Source organism: Suricata suricatta, chromosome 2, assembly GCF_006229205.1.
Source record: "Suricata suricatta isolate VVHF042 chromosome 2, meerkat_22Aug2017_6uvM2_HiC, whole genome shotgun sequence".
Taxonomy (NCBI): Eukaryota; Metazoa; Chordata; class Mammalia; order Carnivora; family Herpestidae; genus Suricata; species Suricata suricatta.
This window is the reverse complement of record NC_043701.1, coordinates 43,844,317-43,863,928: the sequence shown is the minus strand read 5'-3', so window position 1 is coordinate 43,863,928 and position 19,612 is coordinate 43,844,317. Positions and strand designations below refer to the sequence as shown.

Below are 19,612 nucleotides of genomic sequence, written 5' to 3'. Positions count from 1 at the left end.
AGGCTGAGCAATCTGGAGATCCTTTCCTTTGGCAGTTTTCACTAAGGTCTTCATTCTCTACAAAGATTATCTTCCTTTTCTCCCCTAGGAATGTTCATGGTCACCCTTGGTCACCATCAGGCTCAATCTCTAACACACAGGAAAACTAAACAGAGGGGTTATGCAAATGCCCAAATTACCTGCATCAGAATGACTGTAATCAGCACTGATGATGAATTTTAATGCAAACACAGTTATCACCCCACTTTGTCACCATATCCCAAAATCCCCAGAGTCAAAGAGAGATGAAGTTTAGCAGAGGACTTAAGAGCCAAATCGGCCTCAAGTGAAACAAAACCCTACTATTTTCTGACCTGGGAAAGTTGTTCATGTTCTCTATGACTGTTTTTTCACCCATAAAAGAGGAACAACAAAAGCACTTACATCAGAGATTATAGTAAAAAATTAAATAAGATAAATGGGGAAAGTACTTAGCCTAGTGCGAGGAACACGATGACTATCATGTATTATCATCTATTATCATAGCTACTATTATTACTGTCATAGTCATTATCATCTCAAATCAAAGTTTAATTTCTCCTCAGCCTAGCTTAATTGTTTGTTTTGAGATCTATACCGCTGGTATGGATTTAAGAGTATGAGCATAAAGTAATGATATTTTGTTAAAGTTGTTATTGTAAATGGTTTGCATAATGATGGGCCTCCAAGACCAATCCTCCAGGGAGGTTCCCATTTTCCCTGGAGAAACAAACGCCATAATGCTTCTCCCTTTAAACAAGTTGCCAAAAGCCAGGAAATCTATGCATGTGAGAGTTTATATTTCCCAAGACCCAGCAGCTCAAAATGTTAGCTGAGGTCGGTTCTCTCCTCTGCCAGCCACACACACCAGCTGCTGCCATGGAAATGGGAAAGGCCACCCCACGTTTCAGCTATAATGCACCTGGTCAGTTGTGAAATCCGACTCAAAGGGAGAGAAATCTCATGTTGGCCCCATTTGGTAATAAGTATGAAGGGCAGCCTGGCCACCAAAGAAAATGCCAGAGAGGGGGCAACTCAGAGAAAATTCAACCAACTTAGGCAGTGGAATAATGTTCTGTGAGTGCCAAGTTGGCCTTACTGCCACCTATAATAACAGTTTTTCAAAACAAGGACTTTTCCACTCCCACATAGTTTGCTTCAAAAATGACTTCTTCCATAAATGATATTCCTCTGTCTGAGAACCACATATGTAAGAAACAAGGACAAAGGAGGAGCCTCTAAGCCACCAGATCAACCATATTCACTCATCCACCGGGCTCCAACACAGTCATTCTGAGTTTATTAGGGAAACAAAAATGAGTAAGGGGGTCTTTTCTAGGAAGGGGCTTATGGGACAGTTAGGGAGACAAACAAACAAGAATTCAGTGTGACAACTGTAACACTGTAGGTACGGACGAGACACCACGGAGATACAGAGGAGGGGCTGTATACCTTACAGGGAACCATATAGCTTAAATGTTTATATTAGAAAGATGAAAGGTTTAAAATCAGTAAGTTTCAGCTTAAAAAGTTAGAAAATGAAACCCAAAGTAAGCAGAAAAAAATGAAATAAAAATAAAAGCAGAAAGCAAAGAAGAGTAATAAAAAAAAAAGCAATAAAAAAGGTAATACACAAGTAGCAAGACTGATCAAAAATGATGAGAGAAAGCACAAATTGCAAATATCAGGAATGAAAGAAGGGATATCACTGCAGATTTGGCAGACATTTGAAAGATGGTAAGCAACATCATGTCAGTGAATATAACATAGATGAAATGAACAAATTTTGTGACAAATGCAAATTACCAAGAATGACACAAGAAGAAACAGAAAATCCAAACAGTCCTATACCTAGTAAGGCAATGGTTATCCATGTGTGGTTCCCAGTCTAACAGCATCAGCAACACCTGGGAACTTTCTGGAATGTAAATCCTCAGGCTCTAATCCAGATTTATGGAATCAGAATTTTGGGGGTGAGTCTCAGCAAGCTGTGTTTTAACAGATCTTCCTCATATTTCTGACATCATTGGAGAACTGTATAAATATGTCCTTCTTCCTACAAGAAGCCCAGACCCACATGGTTTCACTGAAGAATTCTATCAAACATGTAAGAAAGAAATATAAGAGTATTGATAACTGTGGTTACTTTTGGGGAACAGAATGGGATTAACCAATGATTAAAAGAGATTTTGGCTTTATTTATAATCTTTTATATATTTTTTTACAATGAGAATGTATTTACAAATTATTTATATGATCAAAATGAATAAAAATATTCAAAACAGGGGGAAAAAGACCAGCCTTATAAAATCTGTGAAAATAGAGGACAGAACACTTCCCCATCATTACTTTTTATCTCTATTCTCTCATGGAAAATGTAGGAGATTCTTTTGATCTGCCCTCTTATTTTTTATTTTGAAGTGGTTCTTAGTTTCTTTGGGATGAGCCATTCTGACAGACGAGTGGTCCACATGGTCTGGGTGGCCACTGCACATGCCTAAGGAAAAGTCTTTATTAAGTGTCTCCTTTCCTTTGCTTACAGCCCTTAGAACAGTGATTACCTACTTCTCTGTGCAGCAGCTCTCTGCTCCTGGCACACCCACTAGGAGACCCACAGCACAGTGATCCTGCCCTACGCTGGCATACCAAAACCCACCCAAGCCAGAGAGATTGGGATTCAGATAACAAAAGTGATTAAAATCAAGTATCCATTCATGTTACTCCTTCTGAGTAAATACACATAAAAACTTTCCACCTCTGACTATTTTCTCTTACTGAAGCCTCAGCTCAAGAGTCACCTCCAGCAAGATTATCAGAGCCCCTAAACTAAGCAGAGCACTCCTCTGCTATGCCTCTCCACCACTATCAAAAATCTTATATTGAAATAAGCTGCCTGGGTCCCTGTCTCCCATTATGTCATTAGCTCTTTGAGAGTAGAAACCACATCTTACTCTTTTTATTTTCATTTTTTAATATTTCACAGTGCATGACCATCCCATAGTTGATTCCCAGTAAATATGTAGTGAAGTGAAAAGTCTGGAAATGGAGTCAGACAAACCGAAATCTACATCTATAAATGAAATATGCTAACTTTATTTTACTCAATACCTTTGGCAGAACTCATTTTTAAAACTAAATATTTTTACTGTGCTTTGTTCAGTCTCTCAGTTGTGTTATTGTTAATGCAAACCATGTGGACTGGCTTTCATTTTGCAGCCTGATCTCCCCTTTTAAATCCTGGGTGGGTACGGTAGGTCCCCGCCACTGACCTGTACACTGTAGGACAACTTGAGGATAAATACAGGGACTCAAGGGAATAGCAGTGAACAGATAGCACCTAGAATCTTTGGCTAACACAGTCAGATTCCTTCTTTTAGGCTTTTTCTAGAGACCTGTACTTTATCTCCACAACTTTAAGAATCAGCCTGAAGCACAAGGCAGATTCTCCCACCTCTGCCCATAATTTGTTGGCACCGGTCCAAATCCTCCTGTGACAAATGAGATCCTGAAGAATTAATCTCCTACACAAGCAGAGTAAGTCCTTGGGGAAGGCCAAGTATTGTAGAGAGTTTGCAAGGTCTCATTCTTTATTATGCTGAAATTGGCATTCTATAGCCATTAATTTTTATTGGGAAGGAGAGCATTATATTAACGGCTAATATTTATTAATCACTTACTACATACCTAGAACAGAGTCATATACCATACATACATTGTCTCATTTAAACCTTATCAACAGCCTTAAGAGTTAGGAACTTTTAGTAGCCCATACCCTGAAAATATGCATGCTTAACAGGCTGAAATATCACAAAATTAAGCAAGGGTAGAAACAAGATTTACATTTAGGCCTCTCAGACCCAAAAATCTATGCCCTGAGTCTCAATGCTACATTGTCTTGTTAATAGACTTCTGGTATAATTATGCCCCTACAGTATCCCACACAAACCAAAGGCAGAAGTCACTGATAATCAAGGAAGGAGAATCATCCACCCTCCCAATATAAAGATCTAAAGTACCCTTTAAACATGATTCATTTTCCACACAAGCAACTAATTTAAAAATTTTTTTCTTCCTACTCAAAATAATGATGCTAAATGGGAAACTAATATTTAAGCCATGTGATGGCTTCAGCAGAACCATCTGTAAAATCATGCTACTGGAACACATTTCTGAACACACAGGAGTCAGCAGGGGGAGGAACAGATATAATGCAAACAAGTGGAAGTTTGAGGTCAGTGTGATCTAATGAGCATCATTCACAGTCTTAATAAATAGCTATCTGCATGGGCCACCAGGAACACCATCACTGTCACCATCACCATCACCATCATTACCATCATCAGTGTTGTTGTTACTCAGTAAATTCTTCCCCCCACCCCCTCCACGGCAGCAATATGATCTCTGAAGGAATGAGGCTTCTGTTTACCCATCAAGCAGACATGGTTTACATTATCAAAAGGGTTAATTTTCTAATCTTTCTCTCTTGATAATGGGTCATGAGTGAACAGCGGCAACTAGTAAATATATTACAATTGTTACTATCACTAACAACACAGTACATTAGAATTACTAAAAATTACTGCAAAATCATGGCAAAATTCTTTGGACTTATGAATTTGGCATACCAGCAGAGAATGATCATGTACCTCACCGTCCATATTGCACACATCAGGCTCATTTCTTAAGCTACTTGTTATGCTGACTCGAAGAAACTCCTGATTAGGATCTAAATGATAAAACACATTTTAAAGATTAAGGAACTGATTACAGGAAAGTCGTCCCATAAGTTCTCCATTTGTGTTTACACCAGAAGGCCCGGGACCACCGGGAACCGCAACCATGTACGTGTCACCCCTGTCATACACAAACACAGCCACGGAGAGGGGCTCCCCCTGTGACTCCACACAAGCCCTGCTTTCAGAGCTGCCCGACAGTGAAGACTTGTATCGGCCTCAAGGGACATTTTTGTTGTCTGGTGGATAAGCAGGAATCCATTCCAATTTATATTGGGGCTTACTTTGTAGCTACTAGTTTTCACTGAAATTACTGATAATGTGTGAAACAGATGGGACTTCATTTCTCAGTAAATTTGTTTTGCTTTATTGACTCCTATGTAACAATACGCAACAATATATGAGTGTTTCTTTTTAAATCTGTGATTTTATGCTTTTTCAGGGCTAATAGAATATAACAGCATGTAGAACTTATGCTTTCTGATTTGTTTCTGCACATACTGTATTTACATAAGCCAAACAATATTATCTCTTCAAAACAATTTCAAAATCTCTTTCAATGCCTGATTTAAAGTACTTAAAATTTTTTTCCTTATAAAATTTAAATACATCTAATACACTATAAAATTTTCTATGTCAACTAAATAAAGTGTAAAACAAAATTCATAAATCTGCTACATAAGGAGTGAACCATAGGTCAAAATAATAACATTAATAATAACAGCCAAAATATTCTTTATGCTTAAAAAAGCCAGAAAGTGCACCTAATGCTTTCAATCTTTATCTTACTTAACCCTTACAACAACCTTATAGGTATGAACTATTATTATCCCCTTTGTACAAAGAAAGTAAGGCTTAGAGCAAGGTTTCTCAACCTTGACACTATGCCTGTAATGGACCTGATAATTCTTTGTTATGGTGGACATGTTCTAGCACTATAGGATGTTTAACAGGATCCTTGGCCTCTATCTATTAGATGCCAGTAGTATACCGGACTCTCAGATGTGACAGCCCAAAATATCTCCAGACATTGCCAAATGTCCTTGGCAGTGGCGGGTGGGGGGAAGCAGAAGCATTAGCTTAGAGAAGTTAAGCAATTTACTAAAGATCATACATAAGAAAGGTAATGCAAAGAAGCCAAGGAGGCTGATTCTAGAAAGCATGCTATCAACCAATAAAATACAGTGCTATTCACTCTGTCAGAGTTGAAAGAACATAACTTTTCCTTCAAAATTGAAAACTAAATATGAAGATGAACTATGGGTGCTTTCCTATGGAAAGATCTTTCCTGACCACACCAGACTGAGGGATTTCAAACTTATTTTTCCTAATTAAGGTCTATGTTCCAATGGTTATTGACTTGGCATAGCTTGCATGCCTGCCTCATTTACTCCAACCTTCCTTCTGTTCTGTTACATGTGCCCCAATCACTTGTTAATGCTGATTCCATTCTTCCGTAAATAAGACATGGTCTCTGCCCTTGTAGAGCCCCTAAAAAGCAGGGCCTATCTTCTTCCTCCTTCTTGCTTCCTTACATGAGCCTGCACTCAGAGTGTAAACCCTTTGCACAGTGGCCACAGAATTCTGATTTCTGTCTGAGGATCTCCCAAGTACTCAATGACTGAGCACTACCATATGCCAAAGACTTCCTATGTGTTTCATATATACTATTTCATTCTGAGCTCACAAGAATCCTAGGAAGCAAGTATTATTATTTCCAAGTGGTATTGGCCAAGAAGAAACTGAGGTTTGGGTAAGTAGGGGGACCTACCCAAACATTACATAGGATTTGTACCAGGACTCAGATTTCATGGGTAAGCAAAGACTACAGACATGCCTCTTCCAAAGAATGTTCTCTGCTTAGTGTACTCCCTCCAGCTTGCATAAAACATTTCCTTCAGGTCCCCTTTCCCTGACATCCCAAAATTATGGGAATAAACAACACAAAGCTGAGGGTGAGTCCACTCATGAAGAGACAAAGGGAAAAATTCAGGCAGTGACCTCATAAACTTTGAGAAGAAATTATCTTATTAAATCAGAGGATAGAAAAATACAGAACAAGTTTTCTTTTATCTGATTCTTTTTGTTATTTACTTTTTATGCATAAAAAGTTACATATTCATGTATGACTGATTATATCACTTCAAAGTATTTTAATCTATTGTACTAAAATAGATGATTTTGAAAAAAAAGAACTTTGTGATAGAGGTGAATTTCCCCCCCCCTTCAATCACATTATTTAAATATAGCTTGTTAGGGTTTTTTTTAAGACTTCATTTAACTTTCCTGAGAGTTTCAACTGTGGGTTGAAGACAAATATGAAATTTTTCAAATGTAAAATGTCCCAATGAAGAAAAGAACAATTGGTGGAGAGGGGAAATGAACTCCAAAAGACATTTCTTTCTGACTCTAATTCTATTCAACTTTAAGCTTCTTCCTTTGGGAGGCTGAAAGGGGGGTGTGGAAGTTCCTGAGCAGTAGAAAACTATGAAACCTCTCGAATAGAAGGAATCCAAAAGGCTTTGGCGTCTCAAATTCCTGCATTTAAACCCTAGCCCAACCACTTTTCTCCTTTGTGACCTCAGTCAAATTACTCATCTGTAAAACAGGATCACTATGAAGATTAAATAAGATAAGGATGTGAAACACCTGGGAGAGAGTGAGTAGATACACAATAAATTTAACCAACAGGGTGCCTTTTAGACATACCTATGTTTTTGCCAAAGTTTTCCTTGGCAATTGTCCTTCCATGCATTTCTCATGGTCATTTCATGTTATTTATGTGAAATAAGAAATACCTAAACTTAGGATGATCTGGCTGGTGACCAAAGAACCATCACAATGGGGCCAGTCTGTGCTACCAACTTAGTGACCTCCATGCCTCAGTGCTGCTCCCCTCCCATGATTCAGTTACAAGTCCTAGAGTGCTTGCTATCACTGCAAAGCTTGTGTGGTGGCCCGGGCTTTCTATTTCTACTTCTCAGTAAATAGAATCTGAGAATAGTCCTTTTTGAGACAAATGGAACTAGAGAAAGCCTTATATTCAACCTCAGTCTCTTTACAGATGAGGACACTAGGAACACAGAGGAGTAATTTGGCAAAGCTAAGCTAGATACAGAATCCAAATCTGATTCTTAATTTTTCATCTACACTAGTGGTTCTCAACTCTGGGTGATTTGGGACACCAGGGAACATTTTTGGTCATCACAACTAAGGGATGGGGGATTGCTACTGGCATTTAGTGAGTAAAGACCTGGGATATTACTAAACATCCTATGATGCACAGGATATCCTCGCAATGGAAACAGCAATGGTGCTAAAGCTAAGAAACTCTGATCTACACTGTTGGATCCAGTGTCTCCAGAGACTCCAAGAGCTGCCTCTTAGGCTGCTGCTGTTGGGCATTGGACTTGGCCTCAAAATGAAATCAATCAAGTCAATTTTGCCTCTTCAGTATTGTGGGGCAGTAACATTAGGAGGGATTAGAGACTTGCCCACCCAAGCAATTTAAAGTCTGGGCTTACTTTTTTTAATTTTTTAATATTTATTTATTTTTAAGAGAGAGAAAGACTGCAAATGGGGGAGGGGAAGAGAGAGAGAGGGAGACACAAAATCCGGAATCAGGCTCCAGGCTCTGAGCTGTCAGCACAGAAGCCAATGCAGGGGTTGAACTCATGACCTGTGAGATCAGACCTGAGCTGAAGTCAGTTGCTTAACTGACTGAGCCACCCAGGTGCCCCTGGGATTAATTTTTGAAACACAGTGATATGTTCAGCATGAATGCCACTGAAGTCTTAAATACACACTTAAATCTCACTAGGCAATCTAAAAAAATGATGCTCAAAACCATTTTGACAAACACCACAGAACAGCCAAATGATGTGCATACCACACAGTTATCAAATATTTAGAATAATGAACTGCAAACAAATACATCTGGCATTGCATTAAATATCTCTAGAATTAATGGTTTGAATGGAGAAAAGATAAAGATTGAAGTACTGGTAACAGAGCAAAAATACTCTCAGAGTTTCCACCCAAAGCTAGAGTTCCACATTGAAAGAACTTAAATAGAAGAGAAAAGGAGAGTTGATGATCCAAACAATGACACACTTTCTGGTTCTTGACCATGCATGCCATCTGGCTTGGTGACCTGATAGGACTCTACCCTGACCAGTGGGAGGACCAAACGAGATGTGGGAGTATGTGGCGATCTCCTAAGCCATTTGCAAGTATGAGTCATTTATCAGTCTGAGCTTATTTACCCACAATTCCACTTGGCAATTCTGACTTTAGTTCTGACCCAGGGTAAAAAATATATGAAAGATCCCAATCTGATTCACTCATTCAACCCACATTTAACAAATACCAATCATATTCAATGCACCATGCTTTTGGGGAGCATAATTCCTACTCAACAAAATCACACTGATGCCAAGAAGAATGACATGCATCCAGTTATTTCTTGCACATGGAATGAGAGCAGCCATAACTGGGAAAGTAAGATCTCTTTTATGAGGAAAGATCTAAGAAGGCTCCAGAGAAAGAAAGGATATTTGAATTGGATCTTCAAGAAAACATGGGCTTTCAGCAGGTAAAAATGAAAACATTCAAAATACTAGAAAGATTATGAATGAGAAATTGATAACAGAAAACACAAGGTAAATGGGGCAATCGGTGAGGAGGACAGCTTGACTGGATCTTAGGATGAATGGAAGGGAGTAACAGAGGCAAAGCAGGAAAGTAAGGAGGGTACAGATGTAGAAACCCTTAAAATCCTAAACAAGAAGACAGACTTTATTAGCCAAAAGGAAGCCAAAGGATGTTTGTTGTTCTTGTTGTTGTTGACATGGCACAATCAGAGAGAGACACTATCAGACGTAGGTATGCAGAATGAGATGAAGAAACCAGAGTAAGAAAGTGGTTAAGAAAACCCATTTAGTACTCTAAGAATTGGGTAATGAGACTGGACCAAGATCGTGAGAATGAAAATAGTGAGAAAGGCCCACAACCTATTAGAAATCTGTCTACAATGAAAGGGGAGAACAAAAAGTTAAAGTTGAAGAAATACAACAGATCATATGGAGTGACTCAAAAGTGTTGATCCTGGATGAGTGGAAGAATGGTAATAATTATAATTGTCAGATACAAAGATGGAAGAGAAATGAAGACTGAATTGTGCCTAGATGATCCTCTTGACTCAGAAAATGGCAACTCACTGACAAGGTCATTACTGCTACTAGTATCTACATATACTACTCAGCCTCAGTGCCTGAGCTACTTACAGTATCTCATCACCCTCTCACCACACCTAGTTCCTAACTCCTACTATACCACCTCTCTGGCTCTAGCTCCCTGCACCTGTGCTCCCCAGACTCTTACTGATATATTAGGAGGCAACTGAGTGAGAAAGGAATGAATGAGTGGTAGTTGCCTGATACTCTGACCTCTGACCAAACTATCTATGTTGACACTCCATCACCTTCCTTTCTTCACCTGAAATTACAGTGCCTATAGGCCATTTTTCATGTTAGCTGCTTTGGGCATTAACCTTTGCGCATAAGTCTCTGTGTCCATCTGTGATCTGTGCGCTAACCAAACCATGTTGCTGTTCTTTCTGGTGTACCTTAAGCTCTTACCATGCACTGTACAGTCACCTTGATTCAGTTGGCAATCTTGGAATGTAAATTGGACATATTCTCACAGCTGATACACATGTCCTTACCACTTTAAGAGCATTTGAGTATTGGTATATGTCACCAATACTTAGACTCTAAATATCAATACTAAGTAGCAGTATGCAAAATTATAAATAAGTATGTAAAACTATGTGCATTGATTTATCCAATATCCCCTTCAACTTTCCCCCAAAGTTGATTGTCATTTTTCACAGCAAAAGTAAGAACAGTCCACTGATTATATCTGTGATACTGAAAGAGCTTCAGAATTCACCAATGAGCCTTTATATGTCCCTGAATGAGAAAAGGGGCACAACTCAGCAGAAGATGCACTTGCTCCCACAAGGATACAAGTGCTTAGAAGGTAGCCTTCTCAAAGGGTGATATCATCATCTTCCCACCCCCCACACACGACAATCTATTATTAACAGCAAAGGTGGCAGTTCTGCTGATGACTCATTAAGCATGCTGATTCGTGACAGCATGGGCAGACCTGACTACAGGAATCATTTGCTGGATTTAATCAATTATTGGGCTCATCAAATGTGATTACAAAGCCACATAAAAATCCAAGTGAAAGAAGGCATAAGACAGTTGGAGGAAAAAAATAACTCCTTGTTTTGCCTTGCAACAGACAGGAACCACTCAATTATCTACATGTGTGATATCCACTCGACTGATTATTTCCACATGTTTTTCCCCTGGGTTCTTTTCCTCCTAAGGTCCAGATATTTTTGAGACATTTGCTCCTTGAAGAGCGAGTCTAAAGGATCCGCTTTAAGATAACTAAACACATGAAGAAAACGGAAAAAAAATTCTCAATTCTCCTGTTGGACTTCAATATGCCCATACTTACAAGCACCGTGAATGAGAAGCAATATTATTTGTGATCCAGTGAAAGAAGAGTGTAGTGTATAATAATGGAAATATCTTCCCAAATGACCTAATTATTCCCAATGACCTTCAATACTTATAGAACTTATCATATTCTAATTATTTTGTTCACATGTGCCTTCACTACAAGTCTGCATACCTCTTAAAAGGCAATTTCTTACACAGTTGACCTAGAACAACACAGGTTTGAACTATGCAGGTCCAAACACACAGATTTTTTTTATAAATACAGTACAATTACTTTAAATGTATTTTCCCTTTCTTGTGATTTTCTTAATAACATTTTCTTTTCTATAAATTTATTGTAAAAATGTAGTATATAATACATACACATAAAATGTGTTAATTGACTGTTTATGTTATTGGTAAGGCTTGCAGTCAACAGTAAGCTATTAGTGGTTAAATTTGGGGAGAGAGTCAAAACCTATACAGTTTTTCAACTGCATGGAGGTTGGTGTCCCTACCCCCAATGCTATTTAAGGGTCAACTGTATATGTTTTTATTTCCAGTACATATTTAAGTGAATGGCAATAGTATTAAGTAAACTTGTCAAATTGAAATATTTTTGTAAAATACTATGCATGTGACCATCAATCTAATTTGATTATCAAAAAGATGAGAGTGACCACCTTTGGCTAAAGTTATTTGGTCATAGAAATGTCTAGATTTATAAAGTGAGTAAGTCAGATATGGTCAGAACCAGAACTTCTTCTACTATATAAACAGAGCTAAGATTTTATAAGCAATCAACCAACCAACCAACCAACCAAGCTAGAATTAATAACAAATCAACAAAAACCTTTTTGCTAATTAAGTTTTCCCTATGTGATATGGCTTAAAACTCCAACTCCTGACCGTTCTGACCAAATTATTTCCACAGTCCAGACATGAAAACTGGACATGTGTCAGCAGAGGTCCCTGAGTTCGATGGATAAGTCTCTGTTTGTACCTTTGCCTCTGATTCTGCTCACCAATCAACAGCATTTCCAGGCATACTAAAATAGGGGTGTGAGTATGTACACACATGTGTGTTAGAAGCACTTCTAACATGGATTCAGCTTATAACACCATCTCTGGTAGCAATTCCTTTCTTTAATAGCAACTGAGAAGCATTAGATTATTTCTAGGTATTTATGATGATTTTGTACATGATCTGGCATGCTTCCTCAAAGATAGAAACTTCTCAGAGCCAAACCTGATAACTTGAATCTGCAGCTGTATTAAAAACAACCTGATGAGCTTTCTCAGGGTAAGCAGGTCTCCTGAGTAATCCTCTCTAGCTGTCAAATTACCATGTCACCACCTCAACAAATCTCATGGAATGACTGGCCCTTGTGGACAAGACACATTCACAAAAAAAAAAAAAAGAAAAAAGGATGGTTCCCCTTAATTGTGTTGATTTAAGGCCTAATCCAATAAGGGTTTCTGTGCAGAGAGAAGCTTACCTTCTACTTACTGGTGTACTTACTAACCCAGTAAAGAGTTCTTATGGCATCATTCTTTCAGTTGAAATTGTGGTCTTGGAAGAGATGAGTATATTTTCCTTAATAGTAAAAGTGAGATTCAGTAGAACCACTATCATAACATTCTTTTGGGTTACTAAGACATGCCTAGTCCTCGATAAAATATTTTTAAAAAGATACCTATTTCAGTTAAGTTGTAGTCAGATGATGATGAATTTGAAAGCCAGAGAATTTTTTTAAATTTTTGTTATGTTTATTTATTTTTGAGAGACAAAGTGACAGAGCATGAGCAGGGAAGCGGCAGGGAGAGAGGGAGACACAGAATCTGAAGCAGGCTCCAGGCTCCGAGCTATCAACACAGAGCGCGATGTGGGGCTCAAGCCCACAAACTGTGAGATCATGACATAAGTTAAGTCAATGCTTAGTAGACTGAGCCACCCAGGTGCCCCAGGATTTTTTTTCTTTAACATGGCTTTGAAAGGTAAATAAATACATAAGTGAAATGAAATGAAGCCTAGCACAAGTTTAAACAAAAGCAGATTATTTTTGTATCCTGGGCTCCGAATGCCCAAAACAAACCTATGAGATCTAAAGCTTTTTAATATAACTTTTATGTCATTTAGTTTTCCTACATGAAGCCATCAGCTTTATCTAATTATTAACTGAAACCAAATAACTACACTTAGCATTCAATGAACCAGTTGAGTCTGCACTAGTATGTGTGTCCCTAACATGAAAAAGGATCACAGCTACAAATGAATCATCAAATGGACAAGCATACATTCAAACAGACCAGCATCTGGCAGAGGTATCAAGCCATATTTTAAAGTGTCTATCATTCACCACATGAGGTATTCACTTAATCCAATTTTATTTAACGCTGGAAGAGTCCTCAAACAAGATCATTCTGAAAAGTTATAGGTTTGGTAAAAGAAGAAGGTCTCAAATTCTTTAACATCTTTCCATCAAGAGATGTCATCTATGTGCCTTTCTCTTGAATCTGGGTGTGTTCTGTGATATCTTGACCAACAAAATACAGCAGAAGTGACCCTGTACGTTTCTGGGCCCATGCTGTAATGAAGAGCATCTTGTGTGTTGAAACACATGACCTAGGAAGCCAGCAAAGAGTGTAACTAGCCCAAGACTACCATAAGGTGAGAAGCCCAAGCTCCATTCTGGAGGATGAAAGCCATGTGCAAAGTAAGAGAGAAACAAGGAGCACCAAGCCTCCTCACATGTGAGTAAAGAAGCAGTCTTGAAAGTGGACCCTTCATCTCCAGTGGCCCCAGCTCACTCCAGCTGGGTCAGGTTCAAAACCACTCAGTCACGTCCTTCCTGAATTCTTGACTCATAACACTGTGAGCAGAATACAATGGTTGTTTTAAGCCATAAGTTTAGGGATGGTTTGTTATCAATGATAGATTAGTAGACATGGATCTATTTCACATGAAAATATGTATATGATTAAAAATAGAAGAGCTCAAACCAAGCCTCTATTAATTTGCACTTTACATGACTTCAATGAAGCTGGCACAAGATAGTCTATTTTTTTTATTACATCGACATAATAAAAAATGCAATAGCATTCATGTAAGATATGCAAAAATATGCTTTCAAAAATAATCTACATAGTAATTTGAAACTTGACAGGGTTGAGCCACTCTCTTGTAAAACTCCCTCCAACCCATTTATCTTTTCTTAAAATAAAATTGAAGCAATTTTGAAGTATCTCATACCCCAGGTTAACTACAAGTAAAAATGATAAATTACCTTTTACTACTGAAGACTATTATACCCTCTAATCTGAGTGATTAATTCATATCCTACTCAATGGTTCCCATGCAATTACTACCATGCACCCGATGAACCTGAACAAGACAGAATTATTTTGCCATCTGTGTAAGCTCACTATATTTAGAAAAGTATAGCAACCCCCAAGAAGCCCGAAGGGTTTGTTCATCTTCTATCAATGATGCGTGCATCTCTACACAGCATATCAAATTGTAACACCACTACTTTAGATTACTAACTTTATTTGGAAACCATAGGACAGGACTCTTTGCCATGAGACGATGCTCATTAGAAAAGGTAAAGTAAAGTAATCATCTGAAGGTACCATTGTTGAAACCTACTGATTTTTTTATCCAAATGTAATCTGTTTAATGTTATAACATCAAAATCAAATATAATAGACGAAAAGTAGACATTAGCCTTTGTGACTGAACTGTGGAGCTTCTAATGCTTGGCAAACAAATGGTCTAAGCAACCTAATTTTTTGGAATGTGTTTTCCAAATTCTTCTCAATAAAATGAAGTAATGGAGGATGATAAAAGATGACATTCTACTTTAAATTATCCTTTCCATGGTTAAACCAAAAAAGATTCATAATGCCCTTGAAGGAATTTGTATCTATTTTATGCTCAAAAGCATTTTGTCAGAGAATCTGGCAAATAGGAATTGCAGGCAAAGGAAAATTCAAGCACTAAAAGTGTACTTAAAGATGCTTTTATACTCCCATCCACAAACCTTCAGCACCCCCCACGCCAGTCTCTCTCCAGTCAAAGTTTTAGTAAAATCACTAGGTGAATCATCAGTTAACAGGCCTTTTCATCCACCAGATCCATTCTCACAGGAAGGTATACACTCACAGTGCCACCCTAAAGGTCTGCAATCAAATTTTAATTACAGCAGCAGTAGTGATGCAAAGATGAAGCGGGACATCACTGAGAAGCAACCAAGAGACTGTTTATTACACTGAATGTCCACCATGAGCCAGACTTGCGCAGAGGTGTACCACAAATGACTCAACCAACCAGCTCCCCTTTCTCAGAAAGACACTCTTACCTCTGGGATGTTTTCTTATATTTCCTCCTGTAGGAAAAGAAGCACAAACACACATCAGAAAAGGGCACAGCAGGCAGTGTATTAGAAAAGATAACTTCAGCAGGGATGGACATGGTAGGTTCTTTCTGTGAGGCTTGAGAGTTTCAAAGCCCAACTAAAAGTTTGAGATTATTGTGTTATGTTGTGGTCAGATGCATACAAGCAGTCTTAATTGTCATAAATAGTCTCCCAAGAGCTCAATGGCTCTGCCCTCCTATATTCTTCCCCTTCTCCTTGGAAGGTACTGTAGTATTTGGGGTGAGGTCGAGCTTTAAAGACCACAAGTCCCAGATTCAAATAAAAGCCCTTCCATCTGTTAGGTTCGTGGGGTTGGTGAGGAGTTAATGGGCAGGGTCTTGTAAACCATTTCTTTTGCCTGGCAGGTATTAAATGACCAATAACTATCAGCTGCTTGTATTACAACTATTACTACTATTACCTCCACCCTGACGTCCCTTTAGGAATGTACCTTTTACAATGAAAATGAGTCTTTTAGCTAAACTATAAGATCAAATATAAGCTCTTCCCAGAAGGAAAGAGGGAGAAAAGGGGCAATGAAAAAGTCTAGAAGCAAAAGGGTAAGAGCAACAGTAGGAACTTGCTAATGGCTTATCTGTGGGCTACTCTTCAGGAAGAATCCTTCCCCAGGAGCAGAAATGGCTGGAGTTCTAGTGCACCTCTGCAATTTAGCCTTGGGCAAATCTACTGGGAATAGAGCTTCTTAATCTATCAAATGGAGATAAAATCTGCCCTGTTTATCTTACCCAGGTCATGGTGGCATTCAAGGGGAAAGTGGCCATCAAGTTTATTATCCCAATATCTCCATGGTTTTTAGGTTTGTGTCAGTTTTTGCAGATTCTGAAGTCTCTCAAAAGAGTCTGAATAGGCTCTTAACTGGAGGGGATTCAAGGAAAGAAAGTGCAGGGAGAGGAAAATGCGTCTTCCTGGTAGCATCACCAGGAAGCGCAATGCTTCCCAGTTGTCCCTAGTTCCACACCTACGCTCCCATTACAGTCACTGCATCCAGGAAACCAAGCCATTGATTTGCTCATAGAGCTGTATGTCATGTATTTTTTTAAAAAGGGCACAGATGTTTCAAATACAGAATCACTATGACCTATTACATCTCTGTTCATATGAAAATATACATGGCGGTGTTAGGTGCTAAGTGAAGAAAGTAGCATACAACACAGAACCTACAGGGTGATTTTGCCTAATGTACCAAATATTTATCTGAAAGGAAACACCAGAATGAAAACCATGATCCCAGGGTAGGGGATTAATGGATCATTACTTTTATATTTACTATTTTTACTATTATTCTATAGCTACATATAGTCACATATATATACATATATAGGACTATATGAATATATAAAGTTATTTACATATTTGAATTATATCATATGCAGAGAGGAGGTCAACTAACAGAGAGGGTTAAGGCTTGAGCTTGAGAACAAACTGTTCTGATCTTGGCTCTGGCACTTAGCTCTATAATATGTGACTAGTTCTTGAACTCCTCTGAGCCTCAGTTTCTTCATTTATAATGTGGGAATAATAATAATATTAATAAGAGAACCTGTCCTAGGACCTGTGATAAGAAATAAGACAGCCCACATGAATGTTAGTTTCACATATGCAGATTCTTTGTGTGGTTCCCCAGGGTAACCTAGTGCCTAAAACAGCACCTTGCACCCCCTCTAGAACCTATGCCTGGACCCCATAAGCAGTAACATATCACTCTTCAGGCAGTAGCCAAGGGCAAAGGTTTCATCTACAGGCACAGAGCACAGCAAGTTGTGGTGTGGCCCATGCCCTTGGCCCTTGTTAGGACTGTTGTCTACTAAAGTGGGTTAAGGAGTCTCTGGCAAAATAAAAATAATAATAACAATACATTGAGAGTGTGAAAGTACCAAAGACAATGGGGCAGGCAGGCCAGATGGATGTTCCTGGCTTCTACCCAGAAGCCCAACTAATTCTATCAGCAGAGGGTATCTTCAGAGGTTAGAAGAAGACAAGCTTTGTTATTGTCTTCCACGGAATTCTCCCAGCATTTGCCAAGAAGCATACAAAGCAAATGCTGAGGGTGCTGGGACCAACAAAGATGAACAAAAATTAGAAGAGCTTCCATTTTCAGCACCCACTAGTATCAAGCACTTAACATACATCACTAATCCTCATAATACCACTATTAAAATCCACTCCCTGAAAGAAATATGGATTGTAAAAACAGAAATTAAGACACACACCCAAAGTGTTATTTTATGATAACAACCAGTACAAGGGGGGTGGCTCAGAAAGCCTTGTAAAAGAGGTGGTCTCTATTGATGGTGGGATTTCACCAAGGAGAAATACAAAAATATGAGGCAAATATGTACAGAGAGCATGTCTAGTGACCTCAAACCAGCCCAGCCCAGCCCGATATGGAAGGAGATAGCAAACTAAAAAAGTACTGAGGACAAAGTTAAGAAAAATATTATAACTCATACTCTGTTTTAAAAGATGATACTGGGAGAAGAGGGTCACCTTTTGCATTGCCTTGTCCCATCTCCAACCATGTGGAAAGACAATAGGGCTCTGGAATGTGACAGACTCAAAACCCAACTACTACCTCCACCTCCAGCTGTGAGACCTCAGGTATGCACTATGCTAAATCAAGCTTTCGTGTCCACATCTGTAAAATATGACCTCAGAGGGCATAGTCAGGTACCTGTATGCCATACAGACATTCTAAAAATTTTGCATATCCTTGCCCCTGTTTTGAGCTTCTTAAGGTCAGGGGTCCTGTTATATGGATCTGTGTATCTACTCCAATGGCTTGCACGTCAACTAGCACGTGGGTGACACATAATATGTCTGTTGGCAAAATAAATATATCATTTGCACCTGCCATTTACACTTATCAAAATATTGGTTGTGCTTTTGGTAGACCCGAAGAAACAGAGATCAAAAATCTGATTTTCAGTGCAATCCACTCCTGACACTCATCACCCTCATAGTTGCATTCTTGGCTTCATAGACCTAAAGTTTTCTCTTCCCATCTTGTCCCATTTAGATACAGATAGCTTCAGAACAAAGACAGATCCAATCTAAATAGTGTCATCTTATACTGAAGTTGAAAGATCGGCACTTAAAACACTAGAGAAAGTGTACTTCCATGGAAATTATCCAACTCAAGATCTACTCACAGATCATTTGGACTGAGCAAGACCACTGAGGCCTGAATGAGCCCTACTTATCAGTTCTCAGCTGAGACCTCACTTCTTCCTGGAAACCTTCTAGGGTCTCCCAAACTGGACAGTGCTCTTTTCGTATGTTCCATGGTGGCCAGAGTTAACCCACATCATTGCATTTGTCACTCCAGAGAGTTACGATCTGTTTTGCTGATGGCAATGATGGCCTGTCCGCTTCCTATTGGTGTTTCTCTCTTTCCTAACACAGTGACTGTCAAATGGCAGCTACTCAATATACTGCTGGGGAATGAAAAAGTGAATTTATCAAGAAACTGATCAAAAACTTCTTTCTTTCTACTCATTTCCTTTTGTTTAGCAATGACATACTATGAGCAGTGAGGGCACCTATGACAGCCTCTACACACATGAGGAATGAAATAAGAGAAGGCTGGGGGCTTCAGAGTTGTGGAACATCTCCTCTGTCCCATGTCCATTAAACAAATTAACTCACTTTAACATCTATGAACCCCTGGGAGGGCTACCTCACTTGTCACTTGATGGAAGGGAGGTTCAGAGAGGTTAAGTAACTTTCACCCACTGATACAAACCCTTCAACTGGTTAAGAAAGAAAGCACACTCTGAAATTCTCAAAGAAAATTGTGCAAATAAATCAAAGGGTGCCAAGAGAGAACTCAGACACTAGACAAAAACAAACAAAACCAACAACGATAAAACAAACTGGGTCCTTTCCTTCCAAATACAGGAAATGA

The 19,612-nt window shown here is 38.8% G+C and overlaps 1 protein-coding gene across 5 annotated transcripts in view; it reads right to left on the bottom strand.

The window, feature by feature from the left end:
• The window catches only part of PDE1C (phosphodiesterase 1C), a 509,313-nt gene that overhangs the window by 262,184 nt on the left and 227,517 nt on the right, over positions 1 to 19,612 (bottom strand). Inside the window, exon 2 of one of the 5 annotated variants that reach the window (XM_029925475.1) lies at positions 15,631 to 15,657. The exons of the other annotated variants lie outside the window; for them this stretch is intronic. Within the exon in view, the coding sequence (XP_029781335.1) occupies positions 15,631 to 15,657 (27 nt within the window). The remainder of the gene's footprint in view (positions 1 to 15,630; positions 15,658 to 19,612) is intronic. 5 annotated transcript variants of the gene reach the window in all.